Raw genomic sequence first — 13,985 nt, forward strand, 5'->3', positions numbered from 1 at the left:
AATACATCCACAGGTACACCTCCAATTGACTCAAATGATGTCAATTATCCTATCAGAAGCTTCTAAAGCCATAACATCATTTTCTGGAATTTTCCAAGCTGTTTAAAGGCACAGTCAAGTTAGTGTATGTACATTTCTGACCCACTGGAATTGTGATACAGTAAATTATAAGCGAAATATTCTGTCTATAACAATTGTTGGAAAAATTACTTGTGTCATGTACAAAATAGATGTCCTAACCGACTTTCCAAACCTCGACATTTGTGGAGTGGTTGAAAAACAAGTTTTAATGACTCCAACCTAAGTGTATGTAAACTTCCGACTTCAACTGTACATATTAAACGTCCATCCTCTCAATCCAGGGGCACAGTGTATGAATTTATGGTTTGATCAGAATCTCTGTTATAATCATTGGCCAGTAAGAAGAATTAAGTAATTCCATTAAGGAGAATTAAGACCAAATCCCTATCTCCATCCATGGCTAATTTAGAAAAGGGACGATTGTAGCTAGCTAGCTAGCTAGACACAGGAGAGCAACAACACAACAAGGTGCATGTTAGTGGAATTCTAAATTCCTATATGTTTTGTAGCCAAAACCAAATTCGCACTCTTTCTATTTCATTAATTAGTTGTAAATTCATTAATTATGCATGAAATAGATCGGGACCAGTCTTAAAAGTCAGGTAACAGCGTTTATTACAAGAGAGTACTGACCAAAAATACAAAGAACCTTACATTTTAAAGAGAGAACATAAAATGACATCATCAGTTTCTCACACTCTCTCCGATGTCAGTGTCTTCAGGTCTGGAGATGTCTTCTACTCCCCTCATAAAACAAACATTCCAATCTGTCTAAAAGATAAACTTTTCTCCACTAATGGAACATAAAACAAACCTTCTTATCTGTCTGAAAAGATATGCCCTCCTTCTCCCTTTCCCGCAAGGTACAGACACTTAATTTGTTTTACTTACATTTTCAGTAACAGCTTAACCAAGAACCCATACATTTCATACCATAACATAATAGTATTAAAATAAATGGTTCTTAAATAAATGTATACATAATTAATCATTTCAACTATAATTTCCTCCAACAGTGCAACAATTCAAGTTGTTTCTGTCAATTATATATTTCTCTTGATGCGATGTGATTGGAGTGAAGCCAAATCCAAACTGGCTTCCCTTGACACATTTTGTTGGTGAGCCAGGACTATTCACAGTTGAGCTCGCTCAGTTTAGCTCAACTCTGATTGGCTATTATTTTATATATATTTTTCTTATTAAGGGAGGCCAAATGCTCGCTGGCTTCCCTTGCATTCAACGCTACAAGTGGCAACAATGTCATAATCTTTATGACCAGACAGCATCAGATAGATAGATGGCCTACAAACACAGAAACCGAGGTGTGCTGTTTCTCTTGCTCGGACGCTTTCTCAAGTGAGTTATATTAAGCCTCTTGCGAATTGAAGAAAATTCTGAAAACACAGAGTGACGAAAGCTTTAAAAAAAGATTGGAAGCCTGGCTTCCCTTGGCATCCATGGATACACTCAACTGCCAGCCAAACAGAGAGACACATTGTTCTAGCGTTTAAAACAATAGGAAGAGCTTATATCATATGAACTCCACATGTCAGGGAATCATATCCTTTTTATCTACCTATGGACAATCCTCACTAGATGTATTTTATAGAGATATTCTACATATGTATCCCATACATTTTCTGTAAGCCTCACACTTGAATTTATAAATGCATCCACATGCCCTTCTCTTTCATCGGCTTCATAGTGGATTTACTCTCTGTTCTAAAATATAAAAATAGACTTGTAGTTATAATTTGTTTAAAAGGATCCTCTCAAACAAGTCTTCAATATGGGTGCCAAGCAGACTTGAAAGACCTTGCAGAGGTTCAGCCACATACAGCGAGTGAGGCTGCAGCACATTGGCCTCTCTTTGTGGGTAAAGAATGCCCTCTTCAGGTGTAGCTACCCATTGCAGTTATACTGCATTACACAGAAATAATGTACAAAGCCACTCTTGTTGCTGTAGTAATTATTACTTGCGTCACAGATAGAACAATAAGACAGATATTTCACCAGATGTATAAATGTGAAGCATCCGCTTGGCGTTTCAACTCACTACCAAATTTGGTAGGAAAATTATGAAAGGAGATGGATTTTGGCTGACATTCTGACATTTTTCTCATCAATGAAATATTTGATCTCAATACAGTTTTCTGTTCACATAACTAGAATATGTTTTGAACAGAGTGGACTAAGTTTTGTAGACTTTGGCTCTTGACAAAGTTTTTAAAAATCGCGTTGTTTAGAAGTGCAAAGGCGAATTGAGTTATGCACACGCGCATTTCAGAGTAGGCGTTCCCTAACGGAAATATGCAAATGTTTACTAGAACAGGAAAATAGGATCTCGCTATTTCGTGCTTGGCTCTGCCCACCTCCTTACTTGTTCTGCCCACTATGACTAATTTGTTCCCATTGGAAACGACATGCTGTGGTCTATCTTGGTTTAGTTATACAAATCTTTTTAATCACCGCAACCCAGAAGCAAAATATCACCTTAACTACTAGATTAGGTTCTAGGCAGGGAAGAGGTGAGAAATACGAAACGTTGTCAACCACGTCAGACTTTCCACGATAAATTGTATTTATTTAGATTTTCTTTAACCTTTATTTTATCAGGGAGTCATATTAAGATCACTGTCTTTTTTAAACTTTTTTTTTTTTACAGATGAGTGCTGAATTACATACAATACTAAAAATACACACATCAACATATAAATACAAAATATAAGCAGAAAGAAAAACACGGTCATAAAAACAAATACTTAAATTACTTGTTTAATTACTAAGATTACATGCTAGTCAGAATTAGGACAGTCGGACATTTCCGATTTACTAACCGCTTGTAGTTGTACACGTGCCGCGTTCAACGATTCAGGAAGTCCGAGTTTCCTTGTTCAGCCTAATATTTGAACGAGGCACTTAGCCTACCTGCAATGGCGATTTCCGTCATTGGTGCAGGTTGAAGGTTGTTCATGAGGCGTCAACATTAACCTAAATGTAGCAGGCGTAAAATAAACCGTCCCCAATAGGCAATTGGCTTTCAAGACAATTAGGGTAACATATTTGGTTGGCCGATGTTCGTATTTATTGCAGGTAGGCTATAAAACAAATTATATATACAGCTACTTTGCATAGAACACAATACCATACAACGTGAATTGAGGTAAGAATCACAACTGCAACGTTGCAGGGTAACAGTTTATGGGTCTTCAAGATGTAAATAATTCAATATTGCCAAGTCTAAATCATTTATTGACCCTTAAACCAGATTTCATTGAAGATGTGAGGCACCTGATTGCATTGAAGGGTAGGCCTAACCATCACAACAGATGTTCTGTGATTTTAACCGGCTTTATGAAATCAGTAAAACTCACGTTTTGTGTGACATTTTTCAACACCTGATGATGCAATGTGAGGTTGTGTTCCCCATCTATTAATAATCTAAATGTATTAGCCTATACCAATAATCAGTACCATCATCAAATATGACATGAACACAACACTAACATAAATATAAATCCACAGACATTATAGATAACGCTGGATATTCCAAAATGTATAATCATACAGGCACAACTATTGATATCATAATTGTTAGGCTACATGGTTTCATGTAACCTAACTACATTCATTGGCTACTGTTGCGTATAGCTAGTTTCGTTTCAGTTTACAGTGATTGGTTAACTTTCAGGGACAATTTGACAACCCCGCCTTTGCTCTGCCCATGTTTTGCCAAGTGTGCTGTCAGTGTTTGGTCGGGTCACGGCTATCTGGGTTAAACTTCGCAGCCAAGTCAACGGAGGACAGGAGCATGCCAAATATATTATATTTATTATCAGCGAGGTCAGTGACTAAATTGACAACCTGTCTGGAAACTAATATTTGGAAAAGCATGCGGAGCTGTATAATGCGGTAACATTAGAATAACAACTTGTAACCTTCTAGCTTCGTCTTTGACCAGGCTTGCTAACAAACTCTACTGTTATTCTAGATGTCTGTTTTAAGTGCCTGTTTTAATGTCTATTTAGAAAGAAGTTAATCAAACTACTATAGACTAGTTGCTCACGTTCTCTACCAGAGAAGCTATTCATTTTACGGTACTGGGAAAATCACTTTTGTGGGGTAAAGTTCAGCAGAACTATGGCCCAATTTTTCAAAACACTTTTAACGATGGCTTATTTTCAAATTGTCATTTGGGCACTCAGACCTCTTATTTGCTTCTTTGTGAAGTAGTATTTTTCACACTTTCACGTGTGCTGGAAGTAGTATTTTTCACACTTTCACCTGTCATAACTGTAAATGATTTGACTGGAATTGGAACGTTGTAGGCTGCTGGGACCATTCATTTATATGGCTGTGACCGAAGTCTTTCTTCATACAGTCAGTCATTGCTTGCACACCAACCTACTGCCATCTAGGCCTGCTCTACTGGCTTCAGGGGTCACACACAGAGGGGTAAATCCATTTGAATTCATTCACTTTTTGATAGAATTCCTTTTGATTTGAATGAAACCTCCCATACATACTTGTCCCTTGTAGAAGTGTTCAGAATTTATATATATGTATTTTTTTTTACCTGAATGGAAAAACATACCACACACAAAGGTGTTCAAGGTTGACCCATATTTGGTGGGGTGTATGCATTTTTGCGTACCCCACCATCCATGTCGAGTTTATTAATTAAAGTGGTGTTACCACGCTGCTTGCTGGTAGAAGGCTCCGCTACACTATCCTCAGCATGGCCAAGTGCAGGCAGCTGCATCAGTATGCACATGTAGAACTTCCTAGTGGAGAGCTCTGCTCATGTCCATGTAGTAGCATATCTGTTTCCACCTCCTCTGGCCAGACAGCTGCTGGTAGTACTGCATGCACCTCTGCCAGTACTCCTCCTGGCTATAGCACCCTGGGTGACTGAATGAAGGGGCCTGCCATGGACCAGGAGAGGGGCCTGCTGAGGTCATGAGCTGGGGATGTCCAACTGCTTCCTTCCCCTACGTCAGAAACGGCCTTGAGTGGGCTCAGCAGAGGGCTGTTCTTGGGTTGCTGTGGAGATGAGGCCTGGTCAGGAGCCTGAGGGAGGTTTACGGTTCCCAGGTAGGTCAGTGTCAGAGGCTCATCCGGCTGGACCTTCAGACCCTTTAGAGAGCCCAGATGACCGATGCGAGAGGAGGCATGTGGAAGATCCTTCATGATGACATATCGAATATGGGTGTCTGGATGGGTCTCCTTTACCTTTGGGGCCTGCTCTGAGGTGGGGGGCTGTTTGCCTGTCCCACGTAGGTCAGGGCATCCACCAGTGAGGCCTGGTGAACAGGGTCAGTACCAGAGCCACAGGGCTGGTTGCTGCCACAGTATTGGTTTGACCTGAAAATGACACATCCATATTGCTGTTGCTATAAAATAAAAAAAAACACATCTAGACAGTAGGGATTTCAAATTGCTTTGAAGATCTAAGATTTTGGTGACATTAGAATACGTTTTTCAACTGTCCATTGGTGATATTTCCACCAAATGGATTTGTTGCGGATAAAAATCAGCTTGTAAATGTAGTGCACCAAAATATACTTTTCTTTCTATACTTTTTTTTTCAAGTTTTCATGTACCAAACAAATATCTAAAGTTCAATGTGTTTCCATTGCATTTTTAACTTTACTGATAGATTTCTCACAAAAAAATGCTGTTAACTGTTGTGCATACTCTGGTCTTGGCACGTGCTCTCTAGCCAACAGCTTGCAGATACAGCAGGTAGGCTAGTCTACATGAGATTATAAAGAGTGAGAATATTTTTATTTGTCAAACGGCAGTCGAGCATCAATAATCATGTCACCAGAATAAGACCCTTGATATTTATTGTACAGGAGCATCAAGACTACTGTGCACTTTCACCACTTTGTGAAGTCATAATTTAATCTGTAGCCTCAAACTGCGTGGTTTCCCGAGTCGCAGTAGAAGGACCACGCACCATATCATCACGTAACTCCAAGTTTACTGCGATATGATGGTTATTATACACTATGTATACAAAAGTATGTGGACAACCATTGAAATTAGTGGATTTGGCAATTTTAGCAACACTGTTGCTGATAGGTGTTAAAAATCAAGCACACAGCCATGCAATCTTCATTGACAAACATTGGCAGTAGAATGGCTTTACTGAAGAACTCAGTGACTTTCAACGTGGCACTGTCATAGGATGCCACCTTTCCAACAAGTCAGTTTGTCAAATTTCTGCCCTGCTAGAGCTGCCCCGGTCAACTGTAAGTGATGTTACTGTGAAGTGGAAACGTCTAGGAGCATAAATGGCTCAGTCGCGAAGTGGTAGGCCACACAAGCTCACAGACCGGGACCGCTGAGTGCTGTAGCTGTTGTCTGTTCTTGGTTGCAACACTCACTACCGAGTTCCAAACTGCTTCTGGAAGCAACATCGGCACCAGAACTGTTCGTCGGGAGCTTCATGAAATGGTTTTCCATGGCTGAGCAGCCGCACATAAGCCTAAAATCACCATGCGCAATGCCAAGTGTCGGCTGGAGTGGTGTAAAGGTCGCCGGCGTTGGACTCTGGGGCAGTGGAAACGAGTTCTCTTGAATGATGAATCATGCTTCACCATCTGGCAGTCCGACGGACAAAGCTACCTTCCCAAATGCCTAGTGCCAACTGTAAAGTTTGGTGGAGGAGGAATAATGGTTTGGAACTGTTTTTCATGTTTTGGCTAGGCCCTTTAGGTCCAGTGAATGGAAGTCGTAACGCTACAGCATACAATGACATTCTAGATCATTCTGTGCTTCCAACTTTGTGGCAACAGTTTGGTGAAGGCCCTTTCCTGTTTCAGCATGACAATGCCCCATGCACAACCAGGTCCATACAGAAATAGTTTGTTGAGATCCGTTTGGAAGAACTTGACTGGCCTGCACTGAACCCTGACTTCAACCCCATCTAACAACTTTGTGATTAGTTGACGCCAACTGCGAGCTAGGCCTATTTGCCCAACATCACTGGCCAACTTCACTAATGCGCTTGTCCCTGCAGCAATGTTCCAACATCTAGTGGAAAGCCTTCCCAGAAGAGTAGAGGCTGTTATAGCAGCATAGGGGGGACCAACTCCATATTAATGCCTGTGATTTTGGAATGAGATGTTTGACGAGCAGGTGTCCACATACTTTTGGTTATGTAGTGTAGCAATATTTGCGCATAAAGGCGTTTCCACTGCCATTTCTCACATAATACATTTTACTGACACAAAAGATGCCAACACGTCAAACTAATTATCTGTCAGCATTTATAAAATTGTACCGAAACTTCCAGTTTCCATCATAGCAGTTTTTTTTACAGTATGACTTTACTCGCATAAAAACTGTGGATGGAAACGTGGTTATTGTATACCAATTATGTCTCAATGACACATCAATGACTTCTGCCATTCCACAATCCTAAGACTACACAAAGCAACAGCATCACCATACAATTTTTTTTCATGGAATATTGAGCAGTACACAAAAATGAGCAATGGCCCTGCCCTCCGGAGGAATAAAATGTTCTTAGCATTATAGATGAAAGTAGATGGTCTTGCTGGAAGATCTCCCTGTCCCATCAATGGTACAGACTGATCATCTCCCTGAATGTGTGTGTGTGTGTGTGTGTATATATATATATATATATATATATATATTTGGTGAGTTCAGAATCAAACAATCAGTACAATCTTGGCCCAAACATTCAATTGTTATGTCATCCAATTTTACATTTGAATAATGATCACATTCAGAATTACCATGACATTAAGTTCTACAGGATTTAAATGTTCAATTGTGATGTCATCCAATTGACATTTTTGCCAACATTTTTCAGAATCTTCATAAAATACAATTTTTCCAAGCATTTAGTTTAAGGTACTGAAAAATAACATGATCAAAATGCCACATTATTATAAAGACAAACATCAAATTGATGGCCTACATGAGTAAATTTGGTCTGCAGTGAAACAGAGCCAGGGCCCAGACAAATGTGTAGTGGAGGAACTCCTAGTGCTACTGTTTGTAATATTAGCAATTATTGTATCTGCCTCCATCATAATGATATATTCTGACTATTTTTTTTTTTGGCCTTCCTATGGCATCAGGTGCTGTAGGTGTCCAGGATGGTGGGAAGTTTGCCCCCGGTAATGCGTTGGGCAGACCGCACAACCCACTGGAGAGCTTTGTGGTTGTGGGCGGTGCAGTTGCCATACCAGGCGGTGATACAGCCCGACAGGATGCTCTCATTTATGCATCTGTAAAAGTTTGAGGGTTTTAGGTGTTAAGCCAAATTTATTTCGCCTCCTGAGGTTGAAGAGGCACTGTTGTGCCTTCACCACACTACATGTGTGGGTGGACCATTTCAGTTTGTCAGTGATGTGTACGCCAAGGAACTAGAAGCTTTCCACCTTCACCACTGCGGTTCCATCAATGTGGATAGGGTGTTCCCTGTGCTGTTTCCTGAAGTCCCTGATCATCTCCCTAGTTTTGTTGACGTTGAGTGAGAGGTTATTTTCCTGGAACCACACTCCCAGAGCCCTCACCTCCTCCCTTTAGGCTGTCTCATTGTTGTTGGTAATCAAGCCTACTACTGTTGTGTCGTCTGCAAACTTGATGAAGAGGTGTTGTTTCCTACCTTCACCACCAGGTGGTGAAGTCCAGGACCCAGTTGCACAGGGTGGGATTCAGACCCAGGGCCTCGAGCTTGATGATGAGCTATCGTCAATGAACAGCATTCTTACATAGGTATGCCTCTTGTCCAGATGGGACAGGGTGTCCTTGTTCAGTCCTACTTCTGTCCAGTGACGGGAATCATTCTATAATTCAGCCCTATCCAGTTCCATCCTGGCTGTATCCTGTTGCTTGACAAATGAAGCAGACGTGACTGGGTTGTCTACAAACGGATAAATGGAGGGACAGCGCAATAAATCCCCTCACTGCTGTTCAGCTGCATAATGAATATCTGTCTTATGAAGCAAGTAAAAGTTGTCTCATAAGCCATGTAATTTGAGGTGAATCTCCTCTTTTTCATGTCAGAAATTTAAAGAGATATCCTTAAACACATCCTGCACAATGGCCGACAGCGGGAAGACTGATGAGCCCAGTACAGCCACAGCCCAGCCAACTAATGGAGACCAGCAGGTGAGGAGCACCATCACTACGACATTAGTTTACCCGACAACACAGCTCTGATGAAGGGTCTGATACACAAATAACATTGAAACCAGCATTCAGTATTTCACTCAAGTGGATAAATTGGAAATATGCAAGCACTCAAGGATATGTGCATGTATACAAAAAAACTCCAGTTGCCGATTGAGTGATCAGTACAAATCAAACAAAATATGCAATTGCTGAAATTGGCAACACAAAGGCTGTTTCTCCTCTAGTAACTCAGGCTAAATAATAACCATTGTGTTTTGTTTCCAGAGTGTTGTGTCCCGCTTGGGCAGCATCCCCCTGGTGAGCTCTGCGTGTGGTGTAGTGTCCAACGCCTACAGCAGCACTAAGGACAGCGTGCCCCAGCTGAAAGGGGTCATGGAGGCTGCTGAGAGCGGGGTGCGCACTCTTGGGGCAGCCGCCACAACCGGCTCCAAGCCACTCCTGGACAGACTGGAGCCACAGAGTGAGTTCTACTGCGTAGTGACCACAGAGGGACATCACAAAAAAACTATATATTTCTTTATTTATTTTAGTGGATAACGTTTTTGTTCTGAGTTAATTAATGATTTGTTGCAGTTTCTGTGGTGAATCATTATGCTATGATGGGACTGGACAAGGTGGAAAAACTGCAAATCCTCCAGCAGCCAGCTGATAAGGTGAGTCTCCAAATTTAGTGTTGACTAGTCAACAATACGGCCTCGTGCATCCAATTCAACTAAAGTCTCCAAGAAAACACTTTACTTGATGTAATACCCTGTATATTCATAACAGCTTTTTAATTGTTTCTCCCTCAGCTAGTTTCAGATACAATAGGCATAATGTACCAGTCTGTGAGTGGGACAAAGGAGGCCATGACTGGGGCTGTAACCGGGGCCAAGGAAACCATGACTGGGGCTGTAATGTCGGCAGTGTTCGGGGGTGTGGAGATAACCCAAGCAGCAGCCAGTGGATTGTTCAGCTCATTCATGGTGACCAGTGTGGGCCAGATGGTCAGCAGTGGGGTGGGCCTGGCCCTCAGCCATTCTGAGAACTGGGTGGACCATAACCTGCCTCTCAGCGACAGAGAGCTTGGTCAGTATGAATGAGAAAATACAACTAATAACCTCTGAATGGACTGTACTTAAATGGAATTAAACCCATCCCTGGTGTGGGTGCTGCTGAGTCAGGTCTAGAGCTGCAGGATGGTTAATTTATGCTATGCACAGTTGGAAGTTTACATAAAATTAGGTTGGAGTCATTAATTCCTTTTTCAACCACTCCACAAATTTGTTTAACTAACTATAGTTCTGGCAAGTCTGTTAGGACATCTACTTTGTGCATGACACGTAATTTTTTCAACAATTGTTTTAGACAGATTATTTCACTTATAATTCACTGTATCACAATTCCAGTAAGTCAGAAGTTGACATACACTAAGTTGACTGTGCCTTTAAACTGTGCCTTTAAATTCCAGAAAATTATGTCATGGCTTTAGAAGCTTCTGATAGGCTAATTGACATAATTTGATTCAATTGGAGGTGTACCTGTGGATGCATTTCAAGCCCTACCTTCAAACGTGGTGCCTCTTTGCTTGATATCATGGGAAAATCAAAATAAATCAGCCAAGACCACAGAAAAACAATTGTAGACCTCCACAAGTCTGGTTCATCCTTGGGAGAAATGTCCAAACACCTGAAGGTACCATGTTCATCTGTACAAACAATAGTATGGATAATTAGCATAAACACCATTGGACCACGCAGCCATCATACCGCTCAGGACGGAGGTGCGTTCTGTCTCCTAGAGATTAACATAATTTGGTGCAAAAAGTGCAAGTCAATCCTAGAACAACAGCAAAGGACCCTGTGAAGATGCTGGAGGAAACAGATACAAAAGTATCTATATCCACAGTAAAATAAGTCCTATATTAACATAACCTGAAAGGCCACTCGGCAAGGAAGAAGCCTTTGCTCCAAACCCGCCATAAAAAATCCAGACTACGGTTTTCAACTGTACATGGGGACAAAGATTGTACTTTTTGGAGAAATGTCCTCTGGTCTGATGAAACAAAACTGGAATTGTTTGGCCATGATGACCATCGTTATGTTTGGAGGAAAAAGGGGGAGGCTTGCAAGCCGAAGAACACCATCCCAACTGTGAAGCATGGGGTGGCAGCATCATGGTGTGGGGGTGCTTTGCTGCAGGAAGGACTGATGCACTTCACAAAATAGATGGCATGTTGAGGAAGGAAAATGATGTGGATATATTGAAGCAACATCTAGACATCAGTCAGGAAGTTAAAGCTTGGTCCGAAATGGGTCTTCCAAATGGACAATGACCCCAAGCATACTTCTAAAGTTCTGGTAAAATGGCTTAAGGACAACAAAGTCAAGGTATTGGAGTGGCCATCACAAAGCTCTGACCTCAATCCTATAGAAATTTTGTGGCAGAAATGAAAAAGCGTGTGTGAGCAAGGAGGCCTACAAACCTGACTCAGTTACATCTGCTCTGTCAGGAGGAATGGGCCAAAATTCACCCAACTTATTGTGGAAGGCTACCCAAAACTGGTGTAAAAGTGGTGATCCTAACTGACCTAAGACAGGGAATCTTTACTAGGATTAAATGTCAGGAATTGTGAAAAACTGAGTTTAAACGTATTTGTCTAAGGTGTATGTAAACTTCTGACTTCAACTGTATATGTAGACAAGGCGACACTAAAATCAATAGCTCTGATCTCAGACCGTGAATGATCGTTTATAGATTATCGTTATTTTTTCTGCATATAGCTGCTTTGGCGGAGCCTGCAACAGGTGAGGTGACTACTGCACCAGTGGTGAGTTCTAGCTACTTTGTCCGTCTGGGCAAGCTGTCCTCCAAGGTGCAGGAGCGGGCCCTGGAGCAGTCCCTGGTGAGAGCCCGGCACGCCAGAGATGCCACATACGCAACTTTGGCACAGATCACCAGCACCCTGGACCTGCTGGAGAAAGCCCGCTCCACCCTGGCCACTGCCAACCACCAGCTGGGAGGGGCACCAGAGCAGCTGCTGCAGCGCTGGAAGGAGTGGCAGGAGAAACAACCTAAAGATGGAGGGGTAGAGATGGGGGAGGTGGATGGTCCCAAAGACCAGACTGAGGTAGGGAGTCCTGAGTTAGTATTTTCTGTCCAAGTAGCCATGTGAATGAATGTACTTGAACTTTATAAACACTTATAGTTTCCACAGATACCTGTAAATGCCTATGTTTGTGTAGCAGTTGGAGTGGCGAACCCTCTCGATGGTGCGTGGTCTCAGTGACCAGTTGCGGTCTGCATGCTCTGGGGTGGTGTCCAGCGCCCAGGGCTTACCCGGTGCTGTCCAGGACCAGCTGGCAAATGCACGGAAAGCGGCTGAAGAACTGCACTCCTCCCTGGGCAACACTAGCACCCTCACACCCCCCCTCCTGGAGCAGACCCGTTACCATCTAACACAGGTATACCAAACTTTGTTGCTCCATTTCTCCTGTGTGGATTCATTATGAATACACCAGCTGCTGGTTTCTCATTATTTATTCAGTTTCAATATTTCAACAAATGCATTGTATGTACATCACCTCAGAGTGATTCATAATGATCTGTTATTTGTGTTGATTGACACATTTTAAATGTTCACAGGTGCGACAGTCTCTGGATGGTGTCGTAGAGTATCTGCTCAATAACACTCCTCTCAACTGGCTGGTGGGACCCTTTGCACCCCAGATCACAGAGAAGGGGGAGGGTGGGTGGGCTGCGAATAAGGGGGCCCCCCAGTACTAGATTTAGAGGAGGACCGAGAGGTTGGAGTAGATTACTCCGAAAAGGCATCTCCGAGGCCTGGCATGCCTGCATTTTTTTGTACAGTGCAATAAATGTGCTTTCTAAGAACTTACTGCCCGCATCCATAAGCTATGCTGATTTTTTTTTTTTTTAACTTTATTTAACTAGGCCAGTTGGATAAGAACAATTTCTTATTTATAATGACAGCCTAGGAACAGTGGGCTAACTGCCTTGTTCAGGGGCAGAACTACATTTTTTTTTTTTTTACCTTGTCAGCTCAGGGATTCAATCTAGCAACCTTTTGGTTATTGGCCCAATGCACTAGGCTACCTGATGCCCTGATGGTAACATATGGAAATCACAATACTGTGTTATAAGGGGAATCTACAACATAAAACTGCCATATTTGGCGTTTAGATCACACTCCAATCTGTGAATGTTGAGAAGAGATTTTTAAAAACTAATTTTGTTTCTGTAACTGTATGAAATGCAGTATAAACCTCACATGCAACTGATCTTTAGTCCTCTGATGTTTACAAATTGGTGTGTGACATTTGTATGTCCTCTCTGCTGTATGTGTAAGCTCCAGCAGGGTCTTGCTGTTGTTCTGAGTACTGATACAATAGGCTAAATAAAGTCATTTTGGCTCTGGTCCTGGGCTTCCATTCCATTATTTTAGTTATACAGGATTTAATTTACCTGCATCTTTAACTCATTATAGTTCATACTGCCTAGTGCATATTTAGAATTAATTATGTTGTACTTTGCTGTCATTTTTCGTTATTCCTATAACTCAAACATGTTTCCAAGAACCTGTAACTTATTATAACCCTGTTGTCATTGCTGATATTGACACCAATGTTCAATGTCACAACTAATTAACAAGCATTTTGGATATAAGAAAGGGCCATTCCTTTATATATATTTTTTTGTGTGAAATCTATTTTATGTGATACATTTCC

The 13,985-nt window shown here is 41.7% G+C and overlaps 1 protein-coding gene across 8 annotated transcripts; it reads left to right on the forward strand.

Moving 5' to 3' along the window:
• Window positions 1-3,015: 3,015 nt before the first annotated feature.
• Window positions 3,016-13,675, forward strand: plin3 (perilipin 3). 8 transcript variants are annotated; one of them, XM_052457327.1, is made up of 9 exons: window positions 3,037-3,174; window positions 8,741-8,838; window positions 9,130-9,234; window positions 9,523-9,718; window positions 9,832-9,911; window positions 10,050-10,326; window positions 12,021-12,367; window positions 12,483-12,701; window positions 12,883-13,675. In XM_052457327.1, exons 3-9 carry the CDS (start codon window positions 9,166-9,168, stop codon window positions 13,021-13,023), a joined length of 1,329 nt encoding a protein of 442 aa, XP_052313287.1. In that variant the 5' UTR covers window positions 3,037-3,174; window positions 8,741-8,838; window positions 9,130-9,165; the 3' UTR covers window positions 13,024-13,675. The 8 variants fall into 8 exon arrangements, with proteins under 8 accessions (XP_035636436.1, XP_052313287.1, XP_035636444.1 ...); XM_052457324.1 differs by lacking the exon at window positions 3,037-3,174 and adding an exon at window positions 3,820-3,924; XM_035780524.2 differs by lacking the exons at window positions 3,037-3,174; window positions 8,741-8,838 and adding exons at window positions 3,908-3,924; window positions 4,410-4,536.
• Window positions 13,676-13,985: the final 310 nt, after the last annotated feature.

Source organism: Oncorhynchus keta, chromosome 1 (genome assembly GCF_023373465.1).
Source record: "Oncorhynchus keta strain PuntledgeMale-10-30-2019 chromosome 1, Oket_V2, whole genome shotgun sequence".
Lineage (NCBI taxonomy): Eukaryota > Metazoa > Chordata > Actinopteri > Salmoniformes > Salmonidae > Oncorhynchus > Oncorhynchus keta.